At 39.3% G+C, this 20893-nt stretch overlaps 1 protein-coding gene across 1 annotated transcript in view; it reads right to left on the bottom strand.

Annotated features, from left to right (window-relative positions):
* Positions 1–1950: 1950 nt before the first annotated feature.
* hyal6 (hyaluronoglucosaminidase 6) overlaps positions 1951–20893 on the bottom strand; it is a 33879-nt gene continuing 14936 nt past the window's right edge. Inside the window, exons 3-4 of the mRNA XM_039761152.1 lie at positions 5777–5866; positions 1951–4869 (exon numbers count right to left, since the gene is read on the bottom strand). Coding sequence (XP_039617086.1) covers positions 4420–4869; positions 5777–5866 — 540 coding nt within the window. The 3' untranslated portion in view covers positions 1951–4419. The remainder of the gene's footprint in view (positions 4870–5776; positions 5867–20893) is intronic.

Here is a 20893-nt window from a genome sequence, read left to right as displayed (position 1 = left end):
TTTTTGATTATGTTACAAGATTTAGTAAAAATTGATTATCTGTAGTGTATGTATACTTGTAAGTGTGCTTCTTTTCAGTAGACTTGCTCCCCATCCAGAAAGTTACGAGCTATCAGTGGTTCTCAAACTCAGTCTTGGGGATTGCAGGTTTTTATTCTAAGCAACTTCTGTTTTTAGTTGAACTCGTAGCCTAATTAAACAAGCTGATATTCCCCAATATCTGCGTTTTGGAGTCAACATATAAGTTACAAAACTAAATGTGATATTTCTAATTAGAATTTGACAATTATTGATGTATATAACATGGGAAAAATTTAGCGTTGTTTTTATCCAATGAATTTCATTTGACTTTTCCAGGTGTCATGGTTGTTTACTCCATTGTTTTCGGACAAGCACGTTAGTGAGTCCGATGCTGAAGAAAGTTGCATCCTTTCAGCATTTTGTGTTACTTGCCCAGGTGTCTGCTCTTCTCTTTGTTAATTGTCATCATTAGAATACAATTAAACAAGCAAACTACACAGAAAAAGGCAAATAGGAAAACAACAAACGAGAGTTATTCATTTAAAGCTCTGGCAAACAAACAAATATTTGTAAATGTCTCATAAATGTGAAAATCACACTGTTTTGCTTTTCTGAATGAAGAAAGAAAGCCCACAGCCACATGGACTGAGTTTGAGAACCACTGATCTAGAAGGTTTGAAAGGAAACCGCGTAGACTGACAACTACTAGCACCAAATGTTTTGAAATAAAAATGAGTGATTTAGAAATATAATCAAATGTAAAACCATCCCTTTGGAATAATAAACAAGTTTAGATTATACAAAAAAGTATTCAACTTCCAGATGGCAAAAATGGATTTATTGTTAATCAAAGGAGACTTCTTAAACAAGAGAAAATTCCTAATGAAGGTAAAACCTCTTTCATGTAATCTGAAGGTATTTAGGGAAGAACCACAAAGTAATTGGTGTGCCACACAATACTTTCAGAAAATAGGAAAAAATCCCAATCATCTGTCAAACAATCCAAAAATATTCACTACCAGCAAGGAGAAGCCAAACTAAAGGTAGTGCAGCTGTAATTAAAGAAAAGTAAATCAATAACCTAGCCGCACCTCTTCTTAAATATAGTAAGTTAATACAACGTCTCATTAATTGGCCGTAGTGCACTTCCCAGATTGCGAGGCAGTCACAGTTCAGTTAACAGAAGAGTGAGAGACCAGAGATAAATAACTTAGCATTACAAGAACAACAAAAAAGATTACAATATGCAAGCTTTCAAGGCAACTCAGGCCCCTTCTTCAGGCAAGATGAGTTACCTCAAAAGCTTGCATATTGTAATCTTTTTAGTTAGCCAATAAAAGGTGTCATTTTGATTCATTTCGGCTAACACGGTACAACACCCTTGTACTAAGAACAACAAACAAATGCTAACAAAAATAATGAGCAACATTAGGAACAGATGCAAATGGACTGAATAAATTGGCAAAGTAAAAGGAAATAAATGAGGAAACAATTGCAAGAGAAAACCCAGGGATGAAGCTCCAGCTTGATCCTGACACAGAGCTGGTTCCTGTCTTGTTGCCTCAGCTCCAACCCTGCAATCCTGCATCGGAATAAGCAAGTTCTTAAAATCAGAATAAATAAATTATAATTACTGTCAGGGTGTATGTATTGTCTGACAGCTTAAAAAGGACCACCTTCTGGATGATGTACTACTATACAAAGGGGGCTCAGAACATGATGTTGGTTCCTGTTGAGTTTTTAATGGCAGTTTATGTATTTAAGTTCGTCTTTTGACTCTGTCTTAATAGTCACCTTAAAATTTCCTAAATCTCCCTTTTTCTTATTCAGTAAATGAAATTGCAGCATATGTAAGATGATACTAATGAAAATGTGCTTTATTATTTTGACTAAATTACCACTGTGAAACTTTTTACCATTCTGAAGATGCCACATTAGTTACAATACTTTTACTTACACTGTTTGTCTCTTCGTTACCCAGTAGTATTAGGAGCAGAACAGATATACATTGATTAATACAAAATACAAGCACATACAGATTTTGTGCAATTTATACTTTATTTACATTTCCTCGTTTTTGTTGTAAAAGCAAATATATATTAATTACACACTGTAATGGATAGTTTATTGGGAAGGTTTGTGCAGTAGAATAGCTTCAATCTAAGCATTGAACACAATTATGAAGTCCAATTTATGAAATGAATGTACATCACCCATAAAGCACGTCTACATGCACTTGAACTTTTTTGTTAAAAAATCAACATAAGATTACCACAGGAATAGCGCCATGTGTCAAGTATATTTTACCTTTTTAGTCTGGTCTTGTCAGCACAAATATCTTAACTATAAAAAGTTATTATATACCCTCCAACTCTGAACTTTTTATTTTGTTTCATGATGGCATTTAGATCATTTTTATTCCAACAATCAAAAGGAAAACATAAAAAAAAAAATCTTCAGTTTCAGTGTAACAGTAAACTTCTGCATATTCTGCAAAAAATGTTCTATATGTTTTGAATCATCGTCTTCCTGGAAAATTGATCTTTTTGAAAGTGCCAGATCCCTTGCAGACCACAGCACTTTCCCCTTCATTATTTGTCTGCATTTTGCGACATGTATTTTTTTCTTCTGGTATATCTTGGCCCAAAGACAGAGAAGCACTCTCTTAGTGTAATGCATGGTGTCTTAAAGTAAAAATGGTGTTATAGTTGCTTAGCTTAAGCTTATAGCTTAAGTCGGTTTTGGCTTCATTAGATGGATGAAGTAATCAAGGACCAGAGCTAGAAATACATATAGCAAGGTGGCGAGTTTTGAGCCCCAGGGAATTATTCCAGTTTGCAAGTTTTTGTTTTTCTATTAAATGAAATAGTTATCTTGGACACTATAAACTTTAGGGGTGCTTTCCTGCAGTACTTTAGTACATAATAAGGTAAGCTGGCAGTAACATTTTTCAGATGACTGCCTGGGGATTTTAGACAGAATTTAAAATACCCCATTGAGTCCCATTAGTGTTCCAGTGATGAAATATTACACTAGTAAAATGGAATATACAATAAATTAGTTATGGAGAATGCCACTGGTTAGGAAATGCAAATCTTAAGTAGACAAATCACATCAAACACCATTTGCAAACACAAGCCATTCCACCTTGTATTTCTGTCCAACATCATGCAGAACAACCATTTTTAAATGACACATACTCACTTGTATGCTGTGTGTGCAAAGTTAACATGGCTATTTCATCATGTGGATTACATTGATTGGATACCGTGAACCAATTCACCACTCTGCTCCAGAACAGCACCGCACCTCTAGATATTAAGAGCATAGAAAGCAGATGAATAACATTCTGAGTGTAAAGAAGTGCCGATTGCAATGTGAGCACCACCGGAATCAACAATCTCAATCACTTTCTGTTGTCCTCCATCACAATCTTACACATCAGTGAGAACAAGGCAAGTGTTTGGGAGTGCTGTGTATAAATCTTTTGTGAACGTCTAAGCCCTCTTTCTAAAATTCTCTTGAGGTTTGGCAAAGGACATGTTTTCCACTCCTGCCAGAAAAGGCTATGGCCACCGTTGCTTCTAGCCTCACCGGGACTGTGAAGCACTTGCAGGTGGGCTGTCATCCCACCTTACTTATTAAAAGCTGTCTGTTAACTGTTACAATACTTCTCATAAAGCCATAATTGAGAACTGAGTTATTTATAACACATAAAACAGACCTAAAAAAATTATTTTGCAAGGATCGCTCATAATCAAGATTTGTAAGATTTCAGGTGTCCAAAGTGTTATTTAGTGGGTCCTAGAGCCCTTCACACTTTACCATTAGCTCTACCATGTGCTAGAAAAGGTTCTTGAGAGTATTAATATTTGGACTGACATTCTCAGGTGTCTTCTCAGTGACTCCTGGGGTTATTGTAGATCTGTGAGACCCCGCTTCATCATTTTTTTACACATATAACCTGGAGAAGTTCTCTCTTTCAATGAGTATTGAAGAAACCTTTCCAGGTATACAGGAGTTCTTTTGGGAATGGCTTAGGCAGGCAGGTCTAACTGACTTCTATATATCTTGACTTTGAGAAGCATGTGGTGCTTACAAGTAATGCACTTGGATTTTATAAAGCTTTATCTTAAATGGGCTTTGCATTCTACATTTTCCTATATAAGATGGTGGGTCGGACTGTTTTGTTTTATGTAGTGCGTGTAAAAGTTAAAGTGGGTGCAAGTCTTCTCCGGGTCTGCTTGAAAGACTTGGTAGGTTTGCCCTATGATGGACTGGCATGCCATCTGGTGTTGCTTCCTGTCTTGTGTCCAGAGTACCGCTCCCATGACCTTGTATTAAATAGGTTTGTAAATGGATGGCAGCATCTATGTACGTGTGGATTTTTGGGGAGAGCTAAGCAAATAAAAATTTGCAAATCAAAACGAAAAAGAACAGAGCAAAAGATAACATGCATGTAACATGCAAAGTAGGACCGACAATAGTTGATGAAAAATATTTTTTTCCTCTGTGACTTGTGAAGTCAGTGAGTTCTGGCTGCTCACAGAACACGCCTGTCCAGCCCTGATAACACTGACAGGTAAACTTCTGCTTCATGAACAAGATGTCTTCTCTGCTCAGGTGTCCACGAACCAAAAAGCTGGGGCCATTTCCATGGGAGTTCTTCCAGATTCTAAAATACGTAGGATTTAAGTGTAAATATGCGCCAAAAGCTGTATCTTTTCGGATACATTTCCCATTCTTCTTACACAAGGCTTTGCTGCAGAGCTTAGAGGCCGAAGTCACATTTATGACATAGTGTCCCAAAGGTCCATCGATATACTTTTTCACTGCACGGCAGTTGCTCTGAAATTTAAAATAAAGTGGCTTTCAGTCAGCTCTGTTAATAACTGTTTACAACCCGTTCACCACCATACTTTCAATCACAGATATCTGTATAATTGTAACCCATTTAATTGTAGACATTACAGCTGATTCCTCCTAATTGCTGTCTTTGTAGAGAGCAGTAATGGCTAAATTGAGTCTGTTCACCAACTAAATATATAACACTGACAAGAAAAGCAGAACCTTTTCAACTAAACTGTAATTACATCAAGCCCTATCTAAGAGCATCCAAAATACTTTTCTTTACTACCTTTAAACCTAAACAAATGCCAGACGTTAGCCACGTGTTTGAATAACTCCAAAACTTAGTGCAAGGATTCTTCATGTATTACAATTTGTCTGTAGATCATATGGGTAGAAAACCCTTGATGTTAATTTTTAAAGTTTAGAGATAGGAAGACCAAACCCTCAGCTGTTGGAGGGGCTAACTTCACGTCACCAGTATTTTCTATTTTAGTCACCTATGTGCCCCTTCTGATAACTCATTTACAGGGTTATGAAGGGAAAAGCCTGACCCAGCAGAAAGATAGGAACCATTGCTGGGTGGGGTACTAATATAAAACAGGGTGCATACAGTACAATGGCTTACAACATATATAACACTCTCAAGCTCACTTACACCAGTTCAGGATGGTGGGAGGTCAGAGTCTATTACAACAGCATTAGCCATAAGTCAGGGAACAGCCATGGATGGGGTGACAGTCCAGTATACAGGTATGGTAAACTCAGTTCGGTCATTCATGACATTTTGATGAAGAAGGACAATCAGAAATAGATTTAAATAATACAAACTAAAGCAAGAATTTTATTCTTAAGCAAGTTTTAATTCTTGTTCAATTACTATTTCATAGGGCTTTTCATACTGTACCTCAGAACTGCCATATTCTGAAGATCCCCACAAAACAACACCAGCGGCACCCAAAGCTGCACTCTCACCAATGGTATGGACCAAGTCAATCTAAAGCAAATAAGACAATTAGGAGGTCAACATTTGTTAAAATGAAACAATATTGTTTAGGCAAAAACCACAAAATTATTTCTAAGAAGCCCAGCAATGCGTGGAATCGTTTCCATTGTTACATATTTTGCAGGCCTTGGTGTGATCACTAATTTTGTGGCTTTAAATGTCATTTGTCAAATAACTACTGAAAATGCATTATCATCCAGGTGTTTTTGAAGGGATTTTGCTAACCTTGGGGTATTTGTTAATCCATCTACTGTTGTATCATCTTCTAGTTATTACTTTTTGCTGAGATAATTTACATCCAGAATCCATGGTGGTAATTTCTTTATATAAATCAAGGTAAATAATAATGTATATCTACAGTAGTGGTATCTAATCCTTTTGTTGCTTCCTCATACCTGATAACGCATACAGTATGTTCTGGAGAGCTGATTTTCTATTTTGTATTTTATAGTTGTCACACGCAGTGGTTGCACTGCTGCCTCGCAGTAAGGAGACCTGGATTTGCTTCCGAGTTTGCATGTTCTCCCTGTGTCTGTGTGGGTTTCCTCCGGGTGCTCCGGTTTCCTCCCATGGTCCAAAGATATGCAGGGTAGGTGTATTGGCGATTCTAAATTGTCCTGTGTGTGCTTTGTGTGTGGGTTTGTGCCCTGTGGTGGGCTGCCGCCCTGCCTGGGGTTTGTTTCCTGCCTTGCACCCTGGGCTGGGATTGGCTCTATTGATATTGGATATAGTGGGTTGGATAATGGATGGATGGATATTTGTCACAATTAAATTACATGGAGCAGACTAGCTGGCCTTTTCTTACCAGAGTTAGCATGCTTACAATTTTTGTATGCCGATAAAAACTTTTTAAAGGAATGACACTCAAAAATCATATATTTTTTCAATTTGTTACTTACCCCATGTACTTTGTGGTGGTGGAGAAAAAAAATATTCTCATGAATTCATGGAAAATGAAGAGAAAGATGTTTATGGCATAACCAAACTCAGTGGCGGTTATGGCTGTACCACAGCAAACAATATTAAAAACATTCATGGAAAGAAAAAAAAAAACCTCACATTATTTATGTTGTATAATCCACATGTCTGTTATCCAGTCACTTGTTCAAAATGTGCAAGACTTATGGTTTTCTTGCCAAAATATTGTTAGTCGTTTGTGGAATTATCAATGTCTACATACGCAGGGAATCCAAAGACTCATGGGAGTCATGTTATGAATAGAAGACAGGACTCTTGACCAATGAATGAGGTGGAGAGGCAGGCCTTCAGGTCAAAGCGTCAATTCCATGGGGTTTTGTGTTTACTTTTTATGTACACGATAACTATTCCGTAAGTAATGGTTTAACAATATTTTGGCAAAAAAAAATCTGCATTGCACATTTTGAGCACATGTCAGAATAACTGATATGTGAATCGATATGTGAATTATACAACAAGAATAATGCAAGATTTTTTTTCATGGACATTTTTCATAGTGTTGCCATTATACACCACTGGCCACCATTGAATTCTGTTATGGCATCTATTTCTTCCTCTCCATTCTGCATACATTTGTGAGATTAAAATGTTTTTTTTCAGCTACTACTCTACAGTACATAGGGTAATTAATATATAAAAAAGTATAATTTTGAATGGAGTATTTCTTTAAGGATTTTAGGATATGTAACACAGTACTGATGTTTTATATCTTTTTTACACTTCAAAATTACAATCAAAACTTTATGCAATTTCTTTATTGCTTTTATGTATGTGTGATGGACAGCCAGGTCCCATGCCCGGCCAGGATGCCTCTGCTGCATATGTTCCAGGGGAGCCACCGTGGGCAGCTCAGTACCTCCCCCGGGACACTTGGTGGCAGCCTCCCTGGCCGATGTTCGTTCCCCAGTCTCCTGCATGGCATCCTGGGACATGGAGTCCTCCACAACCTGGGTGGAGGCTGGGGTGGCCGCTAGGGGTTGCTGCAGAGACTCGAGAACCCGGCTGGACGAGTCATCAGCCCCAGTCATCAGCTATAAAACAGGCCAGCCTCCACCACTGAAGGGCCAGAATCGGGAGGAAGAGGACGAGGTTACCTGAGAGGAGTGGTGGTGCAAGGCGGAGAGTTGTTGCTTTTGTGTTTAAGTGCTTTTGGGACTGTGTTAGGCCTGTGGGACACGGGGAAGACGTGTGCCCACGGGTGAAGAAATATAAAAGCCTGTGTGATTTGTACACGTGCCTCTGCATAGTCTGTACTGGGTTGGGCGCTATATAGTGCCTTTATCACAGTATGTTACAATCATCATTGAAAATTTACAGTAAATTCTTCCACATACAATATTTCCCTGACACATGGTGTCATTCTGTTGTATTTATATTTTAAAATATTATCAGCTGCAATGAACTTTGCAGTATATTGCAATGTATATTTTTGTTCTTTTTTCTATTACTGAAGTTAAATGGAAAATTATATCTCTAAAGGCAAAAATGTGTCAATGTTTTACACCTAATATGAAAAGCCCCTTGGCTCAATTCTTCCCACATCAATTTTTTTTTTTGTTATGAAAATTCATTTTAAATATCACAGCAGGACTGGAAATATTACAATGCCCTGTTATATCAATATCTTCCCCACCACTAGCCACCGTGCTTTCTTAATAAATTTCCTATTTATGCAGTACTTTTCCTGTGAAAGGCTCGGCTCTTTCTCAAACTCTCTCGAGGTTTGGCAAGGAACATGCTTCCCATTCCTACCACCCAGGCTGTGAAGGCTGACAGCCCATCCTTCCTATGTCTGCCAGCTACAACAATACTTTCTCATAAACTCATTAATGTGCACGGAGTGATTTATAACACGGTAACAGATTTTTCAATTTTATTATCAGGGACTCGTCACATTTTACATTTTTAGGATTTCAGGGGAGTCCAAAGTGTTATTTGGTGGGTCTCAGGCCCACTATATTTCACACCTTGACTTTAGCCCTGCCACATGCTGGGAAGGTTTCTTGGGCAGAAAAACTGAGGGACTGACAATCTCACATGCATCCTCTCAAAGGCTCAACCAATCCAAGTGAACTACCAAGGGTTAATGTAGACCTGTGAATTCTATTTCACTACTCTATTGTGCGCTTATCGCAATGATACTAAAAATAACCTTTTAAAGTTTACAGTTCTTTAAGAACTGTTCCTTTATCTGTCTTGTAGCATTTCTGATTATCTGTCATTGGCCCAGACTGCTGCCATTTTCCTCAAGATGTAATAGAGTCGTCTTTCCAGTAGTAGTAGTAGTTCTGTTTCTTTTAGCTTACTCATCAACCACAGCAATTTATGATTTATCCCATTGCTTTTACTTTTTGGAATAAAAATATTAAGAATTTTCAAAAATATTTTAAAAAATCTACCCTGTGGCTCTTCAGACATTCCTACAGGGAGAAATGCATACCATATTATTTCTTGCAGGGTTATTTTCATCTGCTCGATTTTTTCATTTGTTACAATTAAATATATATTTTCCCTGTTCTTTTGCAATTCAATAATAAGTGATTCAGCAACCTCTATGTGGTAAACTCTGTCTTGAGTATTAAAGTTTATGAACTCAAGGACTCTTTCCTCTTGTTTGTGCTTCAACATAGTGAGCTAAACAAAACATTAATTAAATCTGTGCTCTCCTCATTCCTTGGTTCCATTATATACTATTACTAGCAAAATACCCACACTTCGCAGCGGCAAAGTACTGCCTTAAAATTTCTATTAAGAAGAAATTTAAACCTTTTTAAACTGAGGGAGAATATACCAATAATTATTTGTTAAGGATCTCTTTGTATACCACATTGTGAGTTTGGCCCTCCGGTTGTAATATGACCAAGCTGTGCGCTGAGCTTACTCTTGAGTATGCAACGTACAGTTGGCCATGTGAACAGTAGTCTTGTTTCAAATCTCACGGCTTGGATTGGTGCTGTCATAATCGGTTTGAGTTTCATGGGCTGTTTCAATTACGAGTAGTAATAGTAATACGGCAGTATTTGTAGGACTTGTGTTGAAGAGACATTCGGCATCTGTCAAGCATTGTAAGTATATAACTGGTTTCAGCGATAACTTCACATCCAGCTTTTGAGAGTTTAAACATTCATAAACATCAAAGTGTCCACTACTGAAATCGTGACCTGTCAATCTAAGATGTTTAAGAGGCATTGGCGGTTGTCGAAAGGTATAAAATATTTGGCCATTTCGGTACACTTGAAAGCAACAACCCAACAATTCAGCGGCAGCCATCAACTCACATGCAGAACCATAGGTGAAGGGCTTAAGCATTTCACTCTTATAGTGCTCCTGTGTAGTATAATTATCTCCTGTACCATCATCAGTCCACACGTTGAACCTGTCCCAGTCATTCAATACATAAGACACAATGTTCCTCCGGATATCAAGAGTTAGCCTGATATGGCCGTGCAATATGTAACAAAGAGAATGGAAAAGGCAAGTGCCATCTCTGGGCATGGAAACCACTCAGTAAGTGACAGTTCTTTGATCGATGGTGATCACCTCGATAGACATGTTAATGCGGGTACGGTTGGAATGATAAAGGAAATGGGTACCTGAACAATGAAAAGTAAGTCTAAAATACCTAAACAATAACTATAATCGTAATAAATGAACAATAAAACAGCGGAGAAGCTATGAATTAAATAAAAAGGCTGTAGTTATCAGTAGGGAGACGTGAATCCGGTGGCGAAGCAAGGAAGGGAATGTAGAGACTGGAGCGATGGACGGCCTTATATAGGCAGGCAGCCAACAACGTGGGAGGCGTTGGGATGGGGACCAAACGCCTCACACGGTGACCGAGCTGCAAGCTATGGACGTATATATATACGTAAGTAGGATTCAGTTAGTGTTGGGAACCTGCGTACCAAATTTCTTGAAGATGGGCCCATAAATAACAAAGACCGTTGAAAAGTTCAATATGGCGGCCGACAGTGGCATCATACCACCGAAATAAGTACCAAATTTCAGCCTTCTACCTACACGGGAAGTTAGAGAATTAGTGATGTTGGAAACAGGGAAGCTGCCTACCAAATTTCGTGAAAATGGGGCCATGAATAAGAAAGTTCAACATGGCGAACGTTGTCAACCGTTATGACCGTTACGCGTAGAATTTCAAAATGAAACTTGCTTAACTTTTGTAAGTAAGCTGTAAGGAATGAGCCTGCCAAATTTCAGCCTTCTACCTACACGGGAAGTTGGAGAATTAGTGACGTTGGAAAGTTCAATATGGCGGCCGACAGTGGCGTCATACCACAGAAATAAGTACGTACATTGGTTTTGGTTAGCACAGGGAAGCCACCTACCAAATTTCATGAAGATGGAGTCAGCCTTCTACCTACACGGGAAGTTGGAGAATTAGCGATGAGTGAGTGAGTGAGTGAGTGAGTGAGTGAGTGAGTCAGTGAGGGCTTTGCCTTTTATTAGTATACTAGCAAAATACCCGCCCTTCACAGCGGACAAGTAGTGTGTTAAAGAAGTAATCAAATGAAATGGAAACATTTTGAAAATAACGTAACATGATTGTCAATGTAATTGTTTTGTCACTGTTGTGAGTGATGAGTGTTGCTGTCATATATATATACACACACACATATAAACATATATATATACATATCCATACATATCTACATATATACATATACACATATATCTATACTAATAAAAGGCAAAGCCCTCACTGACTGACTCACTCACTCACTCACTCACTGACTCATCACTAATTCTCCAAGTTCCCGTGTAGGTAGAAGACTGAAATTTGGCAGGCTCATTCCTTACAGCTTCCTTACAAAAGTTGGGCAGGTTTCATTTTGAAATTCTATGCGTAATGGTCATAACTGGAAGCTATTTTCCTCCATTTACTGTAATGGAGTTGAGCTCAAAAGCCGTGGGGGGCGGAGTTTCATGTGACATCATCACGCCTCCCATATAATCACGTGAACTGACTGTCAACGCAGTACATAGAAAACAAGGAAGAGCTCCAAAAAGCGCTGAAGAAAACATGCATCATATAATTGAGAAGGCAGCGAAACAATAAGAAGCGAGTGAGTCACACATAGAACCATATTCATGAGTGCAGCTACTTCAGAAACAAAGCACGGTGTAAACCTAAAGTTTAAATTAAGTTCATGGACAGGCTGCCGCTGGCGTTTGTCATGCCCACGGCTAATGCGGGATACAAGTTTAATGAGAGGACGCTGGATATAAGCGAGAGTTTTGATAACTTTGTAACTAAGTTAAAATTACTGGTGAAGGGCTGTGCTTATGCAAATTCTGAGAGACTGTCTTTGTGGGGGGATTAACAGTTAAGGCGGGTGGGAGAGTCACGTCATCATCTCCCCTCCCATTCATCTCATTTCGCTCTGAGCTGAGCTCCGCAGCTAACACAGTCTTGCGGAACCAAATTTGTGACGCTGCCACCAAATACTCACAGAAAAATCCACAAGTTAATACACACGCTGTCTCTAGAGTTTCTCCACACTCTGAATCCTCCAGGCACTACTTACAAAAGGTTACATTGACAAACTTGTTACGTTATTTTTAAAATGTTTCTTTTTCTTAGCACAAGCACAGCTGAGAAGCTTCGATGCATGTGCTCCATAACATGTTAAAAAATAACGCATTTAATCACACTTTGCATTCAAAGCAAAAGGGAACTTCTGTCAATGCATGATTTCCTGGTACACCGATTACATTGATGCACACATCAGAGCTACAAAAATGTAACAGTCGGAAGAAAGCGCGTTGCTACGACTGATTGGAGGAAAATTTCATTTCAAAAGACTACCCAACGGAAGCCTTGATAAAAGCGTGGTTTTGTGCACATATATATATATATGTATATGTATATACTGTATATACTGTATATATATATATATATATATATATATATATATATATATATATATATATATAACTGATCACCCATTGGCCTCGCTCACAGAGTGCATGGGAAAAAAATAAAATGCAGTCTATAAGCTATTAAACAGTAAAACATTAACGTTTTAAGAAGTAAAGATACACTGAGCACCAGTGGAGTGGTTTCGGGTAAGCTACATTTTAAAGCCGGTATAACATAACAGGTAAGTAGTACTAACAGCAGCTAAAATGTATATGGATCATCTCTTGGTAGTTGATCCCTTTTGAAAGGCGCTACACGACGGCTGTGGTATAGAAATTACATTTTCTATGTGAACGTCCAAATTTCTGCCTGTGGTAATGTGCCTTATCAGCATTACCAGCAATTAAAAGAAAATCATTTTTGTGTGCTCTGCAGTGTTAAGAGAGAAAGGCTTTGGTTGGGGATAAAAGGAAAAAAGGTGTAAAGAAAGGAAACTTGCCTTTTTCTTTAATATAGTGTAGAGAGAGGTCTTCGCTGACGATATGAGCGTCACAGTGGGTCTCATGTAGACTGGAGAGACGGCCCTGCTATTAATGGTCCTCCACTCCTGTGCGTGTCATAATCATAATCCAACCTGATGACCTCATAATCGTATATGTGTAAAAGAAAGTGCGATGCGCCTTAATATTAGTTTGCCGAGTTCTAGAAATGGGATCCCGTGTTTACAGTTGTCTGGGCTATAGCTCATGGGATGGGGGAAAAATATTAAAAGTGTTTACTTTCATTTAAGGCAGAAGCGCAGTCAGTGTCTCAAAGGCCGGCACAGCTATGTATGCGCGCGCGCACGCCAACTGCCCGACTTTTGTAGTATTTTTGCAGTGCAGGAAACACCACTTTTTGCAGACACGTTCACGTGAGCAAAACTCTCCGCGCTAATTAGAGGTCTTGCTTTCTCTGCGCTCATAGTCAGTTCACGTGAGCCACTCAGAGTACATGCATCGAAGCTTCTGAGCTGTGCCTGTGCTATCTCGTGCAATCTTGTGATGTCCACGGCGTTATTTAATGTTAGCTAAGACCCGGCACTTAAGAGTTTCTCACTACAGCAAGTTTAACTCCGTTACAAAGTGATCCAAAGTCTCATTTATACCTCGTGTCTTCTCATTAAACTTGTATCTCGCGAATAAAGTATTCAGCGTTTTTCTTCAGCGCTCTTTGGGGGCTCTCCCTTCTTTTCTACGTACTGCGGTCACAGACAGTTCACGTGATTACATGGGAGGCGTGATGATGCCACAAGCAGCTCCGCCCCCCACGGCCATCGGGCTAACGTCCATTACAGTATATGGAGAAAAATAGGTTCCAGTTATGACCATTACGCGTAGAATTTTTAAATGAAACCTGCCCAACTTTTGTAAGTAAGCTGTAAGGAATGAGCCTGCCACATTTCAGCCTTCTACCTACACGGGAAGTTGGAGAATTAGTGATGAGTGAGTGAGTGAGTGAGTCAGTGAGGGCTTTGCCTTTTATTAGTATAGATTTATTTTCATCCAGTACTGCTGATTACACATCTAAAGCAATTCAGCATTATTATTAATTAGATTTTTACTATGTCAGTCTGTGGTGGAAAGTCTACAACATACTCCAAAGTTTCATGCTTTCTGCAAAATCCTCACAATGAAGTTGTCCATGCCCCAATTAAAGCAGCATTGTATTTAAATTCTCTGAGTATGGCTACACGACTAAATTTTAATTTTTGGCTCCCGAACAGAAGATGGGAGCATGCAGTGAACCTGCACCGTCACATGCCCCTGGAGAGTTTTTATTCTTGACAGTGACCCATCTGTCAACCTTCTGGAGCAAAGTCTCCTCCAGGGTCAAAACACATAGGGCAATTTCTCCAAATTCAGTCCAATTTAGTGATCTCTTTCTCAAGACCAAGTCTCTCACAGATATAGTGTCCAAGGATATTTAAAGAAAACTCAAGGTCTGAGTGTATTTAAAATTATATTACATTAAACTTTATATTCATGAAACTTTTCTCCATATTTTTTATAATTCTAATATGAAATGTGGCAGTTTTAGTATTTAACATAGGCATTTGGCAGTTGTATCTGCTGATACAAAGTTTTCAATCCTGTTCATATCATTATATGTCATTTGTGTTTTTAACAGCTTATCATTAATAAATGTGACATCTTAGAGATTAATTGATGTACAAATCACAGAAGAATTTGTGAAATTGTCACCCCGTGAGGAGGAAGTTATGTCATGTCTCAGCCAGGGTTCCTCCCCTGTCTGGGGATTATTTTATTTATCTCAATGCTGCTTTTTTGGTTATATGTAGTACTAGCAAAATACCCGCGCTTCGCAGCGGAGAAGTAGTGTGTTAAAGAAGCAATGAAAAAGAAAAGGAAACATTTTGAAAATAACTTAACATGATTGTCAATGTAATTGTTTTGTCACTGTTGTGAGTGATGAGTGTTGCTGTCATATATATATATATATATTTACACACACACACATAAACATATATATATATACATATATACACATACATATACATACATACACACATACATACATACACACACATATATACACACAAATACATATATATATACACACACACACACATATATAAACATATATATACATATACATACATATCTACATATATACACACACAGCTATTTCGTATCAGTGCAATACGCTGCTTGTTAAAACGGATAACTCCCGCTCTTACGTGCAAGTCTGCGTGGATATTATGAACTATCGTATTTGTTCAAGTTCTATTTAAATTTTAAATAGAAGGAATTTTTATTTAGTTGACAGAAATATCTTTGGTAGGAATGGTAAAAACAGACAGGAATATTATTCGTGAATAAATCAACTCAAACCTTAAACAACTTATAATATTTTGCTCTCCATAAAAATATATCCTGTCTAAATTATACAAGTTAGAAATAAAGTAAACGTTAAAAGAACAAACATTCAAATTTCTTTACTCTTATGTAATTTTATATAAAAATAAACTTAGATTTTAAATATCCCAAAAGATTTTGCTCTCCATAAAAATATATCCTGTCAAAATTATACAAATTCAAATATGAACATGCTGCATAACAAAACCTGGAAATATAAATAAAATGTGTTCCTTTCAGCAATAACAAATCAAATCATTCAGTTGTCTTTGCTCATATGTCATTTTAGAGCTGGACGCCTGGCATCTTTTTGGCAACAGGTTCGTTTATGTTTGGTGTGAGGTTCTGTGTTGTGGAGATTCTCAGGATGGACTGCAGGTGCTCATCAGTGAGGCGACTCCTGTGTGCTGTTTTGTTAGTCTTTATCACTGAGAAGAGCTTCTCACACAGATATGTGCTACCAAACATGCACAAGGTTCGAGCCGCATGTAGACGGACTTTTTTTGTTCTTCAAAGTCACCAAAGCGCCGTGCAAACTCAGTGCGCTCAGTTTATCAGCAAAGTGCGATTTGGGAACACCGTAGTGACGACTTGGTTTAACATTACTTGGCAACAGGGAAAGTGGGGCAAGTTGCACTGGTGCATTTGTGTCTCCCATAAAAGCAGCTTCACTTGAAATCACTTTGTGATTGTGCACGGGTAAAACGTCCGCTGAAGTGTCAGATTCTTATTTAATTCTTCTGCTTTCTGTATCTTCTGCATTGCATTCAGGTTACCCTGATGTTTTGTCTCATAGTGCCGTCTTAGATTAAATTCTGTAATTACAGCCACATTAGCTCCACAAATGAGACACACGGGTTCAGTAAACATATACTCAGCCTCCCATCGGTTTTAAAGGCTCTATTTTCAGAATCAACTTTTCTCTTCAGCATCGTGTGAGCTAGCTTCGCAATAACTTGCAGCATCATAAGCTAGACTTGATTAACGCGTAAGTGTTCGGCAAGGCAGCTGAAGCGCTGCATTATGGGATCTGTAGTTTATTGTGTTACCAGCGCTTCATATACCCGGCCATTAATAACAATAATACAGTATATAAAATGATCTGCGGGCGGATATAATTACGCCGGGCGGATGTGGCCCGCCCTTGAGTTTGACACATATGGACTAAATAGAACTTGAAAAGATATATTTTTTAAATGTGATCGCACAATTCAGATAGAGTTGACGCACTACAGCCTGCATGCCTCAATAAGTCATCCTCCCTCGCTCTTACTTTTTACCGCTCATCTAATGAATACACTGAGTATGGCTTTACCAAAACAATCATTGATGGCGAATAAAGTATCCATTATTCGAGTATGTAGATCGGGATATATATATATACATATATATATACCCGCGATCGCAGCGAGAAGTAGTGTGTTAAAAAAGCTAGAAAAAGAAAAGGGAACATTTTAAAAATAACGTAACATGACTGTCAATATACAGTATTTGTTTTGTGAGTGTTACTGAGTGTTGCTGTCATCAAGGATTTGATTATCATTATTTCTTTCAATCAGGTTCGTATTTGTAGGATGTGTTGTGTTCAAGTTACATTCCGTGTTTGTCAATCGTTGTAAAGATGACAGGTTTCATTCATCGATTCGTTTCTTACTGCATCAATAAACAGCTCGTCTTCTTCTTTATCTGAGACATGACACACTGCATGCACGGGTTTTTTTTACACTGTCTTCCTTTAGCGGGACATTGACTTTTTCCACCGTGTGCTTTGTTTCCGCAGTAGCTGGATTTATGAATATGCTTATCAGGCGCTTCATATTTTTGCTGCCTTTTCAATTGTGTAATTCGTTTTTGTTCAGCTCTTTGGAACTGTTGCCTTTTATCTGTGCACTGCGTCAGTTCACGTGAGCCGCTCGGTGTACATGCATCGAAGGTTCCCAGCTGTGCTGGTGCCATCTCGTGCTATGTCCATGGCTGTATTTAATGTTACCTTAGTCCTGGCACTTAAAACTTTCTCTCGCAGTTTCGCTGAGTTTGTGTCAAACACCACCCTGACCATCTCATCTTCCTCTCCATAAGCACAGTCCTTCACCCGTGAATATTTAGTGGGAGTTTGCTATTGGATTGCTGCTGACGGACGGCCTTATATGGGCAGGCACTAAATTACAAACGCCAGCGGCAGCCTGTCTATGAACTTAATTTAAAGTGTAGGTTTACATCGTGCTTTGTTTCAGTAGCAGAACTCATGAATATGGTTGTATATGTCACTCGCTCGCTTCTTATTGTTTCGCTGCCTTCTCAATTATATAATGCATGTTTTCTTCAGCGCTTTTTGGAGGTCTTCCTGGTTTTCTATGTACTGCGTGATTACGTGGGAGGCGTGATGATGTCACACGAAACTCCGCCCCCACGGCGTTCAAGCTCATCTCCATTACAGTAAATGGAGAAAAACAGCTTCCAGTTATGACCATTACGCGTAGAATTTCGAAATAAAACCTGCCCAACTTTTGTAAGGAAGCTGTAAGGAATGAACCTGCCAAATTTCAGCCTTCCACCCACACGGGAAGTTGGAGAATTAGTGATGAGTCAGTGAGTCAGTGAGTGAGTGAGTGAGTGAGTGAGTGCGTGAATGAGTGAGTGAGTGAGTGAGTGAGTGAGGGCTTTGCCTTTTATTAGTATAGATTCTTTGTATTTGTTAATGTATATAAGCTGGCTGTGTTATGTTCCATGTGATTTTTGGGTGGTCCCCCAACACGTGAGGCCACCTGCCAATAACCACCAGGAACTGCCTTCTACTCTACAATCTGGAGGGTCTCCCACAGTTTCTGGTGGTTCGTTTTGAACATACCTGGGGTGGGGAGTTTGTGCCTTTTGTGTGTTACTGTGCCATTTTTTAGAAGTGCTTTTTTGGGACTTATGTGTTTGGCACTCCTAAGCCATAACAGAATGAGGTGGCACAAAAAAAAATAAACATTAAATTTGTAGCCACAATGTGCAGAAGCAGCAGCAGTTTTTGAGGGATTCTTTCATGATGGTGGATGGCTACTTCAGAGAATACTGTGATGACTTGAAAGAGGTAGAAGATTAAATGTCTGAGGCCTCAGCTTACCTTACAAAGACTACAGATCTAGAGAATGACAATGAGGTGCACATTTATGAAGTAAATCTTTTGGAGCGTTATGCTATCGGGGCTGCTGGGAAATGAAAGAACAAAGCAGCTGCACTTGCCACCATTACTGTAGCTAGTACAGTGAGCATGCTACAGTTGAAATCAAAAGTCAAGTTCCCTGTCTTGAACACAGAATGCTTGAACCACCTATTCCTATTTATTTTGCTGATTCTTTCAAATCACCGGACCCAAAGTATGTAATTTCTAGTATTGAGCCACCACTATATCTGTCCATTGCTACAGTAAGAGCAGTTGGCTGTGTGGTACCTCAGCCTCTATATGCTTGCTACAGCCTCCACAATTTCACTTATAGCAGTTTTTGCTGCTGCACCTTTCACCCAAAGGTATGGAATACCGTCGATTTGGCCTTTTGTAATTTTTCATTCTATTACTATTACAATTATAGATCCGAATGCACCCCACAGTGATGGTTAGGAAGATGCCATTGAAAGTTATCGAGAGTGCACCAGCATCCACCAGGAGAATGCTAACGTCTACCATTAGCACGCATGAGTAATTGAAAGTAGTAGAGTTGGCTCTGGAAGATTAAAAAGAAGTTTTGTTTTTGAAAGGCGCTGAGGATTCCACTGCAAGAGAAGCTGAAAGCATGAAGTGGGTTTCTGCAAGAGAGAACAAATGGAACAGACCACTCCGAAAGAGTATAAAAGTAAGGAGTGGGCTGCTGCAAGACAAGCCACAAGCACTAAGCAGGCTGCTGTAAGAGAGAATGAAAGAGCTGAGTGGACTACTGTGAAAGAGAATTGAAGTATGGAGCTTACACCGTTGAGAAAAGACAAAGATGCTGAAGCATTCAAGTCATTCCCGTGGGATGCAAACCCTTTTGTGTGGGATCTTGAGTGTTGCAAGGAGGTGGCTACCACTTCATTAAAATCTGGAACTTCTGAGACTTTAGAGGTGAGTACATAAGGTAAAGACTCACCTCTTAGCTTTTTTGTTACAGTCCAGCTGTCCCCACTGGGAGATGTCCAGCTAGCTGCTTGCTGCCCAGTCATTGCCACCAGAAGGTGGTCTTCTCACCTCGCCTGCCCCTTTTGAGATCACCAGGCTGGTTTTCACATCTCATCACTGGGTCCACTGGAGGGAGGCCAGTGTTTCAAGTTCCTTCCTGTAACCTGCCGTTGACCACAAGGATGGGGGGTGGGGGGGGCACATCTGAAGTTCACTCAAGGGCTTCAGGAACACTAGAATTGAGTACCTAAAGCAACTCCTCTCTTTACTTATATGTTTTAATCCTGACATTCCTGTCAGCAGATGCCCGCTATCCTTGGGGGAACCACCAGGAGGTGGTGTTCCATATCTGCTTGCCCAAGGGACACCTCCAGGAGTTGGCTTGCAAGTTTCATTTGCTCAGTTGGGACAACCACCAGGAGGCAGTTTGCCAGTTTTGGTTGCACATCAGGATCACCAGGAGGTCATCTGCCAGTTTCCGTTGCCCTGCTGGGACCACCAGGATGAGATGCCCTGTGATTTGCCTGTCAAGTCTTCTCCCCTCATCTGCCAAGGCTCTGTCAGGTCTTCTCCTTTTCATGTCCCCCACCTTTCAAAGCCTCCCCATGAAGAGGTGGTTATGTCATGTCCTCCCTTGGGTGAGGTTCAAAGTCATGTTTAATGTCTGTTTTTTGATTGTTTTATGTGTATTAATGCTGCTATTAGTGCTACTACTGTGCAGTATTCTTTGTTTTTCTTTATGTATATAAGCCGCCCGTGTTTTGTTCTATGCATTATATGGGTGGTTCCTCCAAGAGGTGACCACCTGCCAATCTCTGCTAGGAACTGCCCTCAGCCCTGTAAATCTGAAGGGTCTCGTACAGTTCCTGGTGGTTCATTTCAAACATGCCAGGGAGTGCTGAATTTACTTTGTTTTTTCCCTTGCTCCGGATTTCTGTGTCACACCTGGTTTGCCTTAATTGCCTTTTGTTTTAGACATCTCCATTATGTCCTTTTGTACTCTACAGAGCTTGCTTTTGTTTCAGAACATTTTCGTGGAAATAATCCTTTTTATTTTATTAAGTTATGTGTTTGCCTTTGTTTCCAGGCAGGTTTGATGCTTTTCC

This window comes from Polypterus senegalus, chromosome 8 (assembly GCF_016835505.1).
Source record: "Polypterus senegalus isolate Bchr_013 chromosome 8, ASM1683550v1, whole genome shotgun sequence".
In the NCBI taxonomy this organism is placed as follows: Eukaryota; Metazoa; Chordata; class Cladistia; order Polypteriformes; family Polypteridae; genus Polypterus; species Polypterus senegalus.
This window is presented reverse-complemented; position numbering and strand designations above follow the sequence as displayed.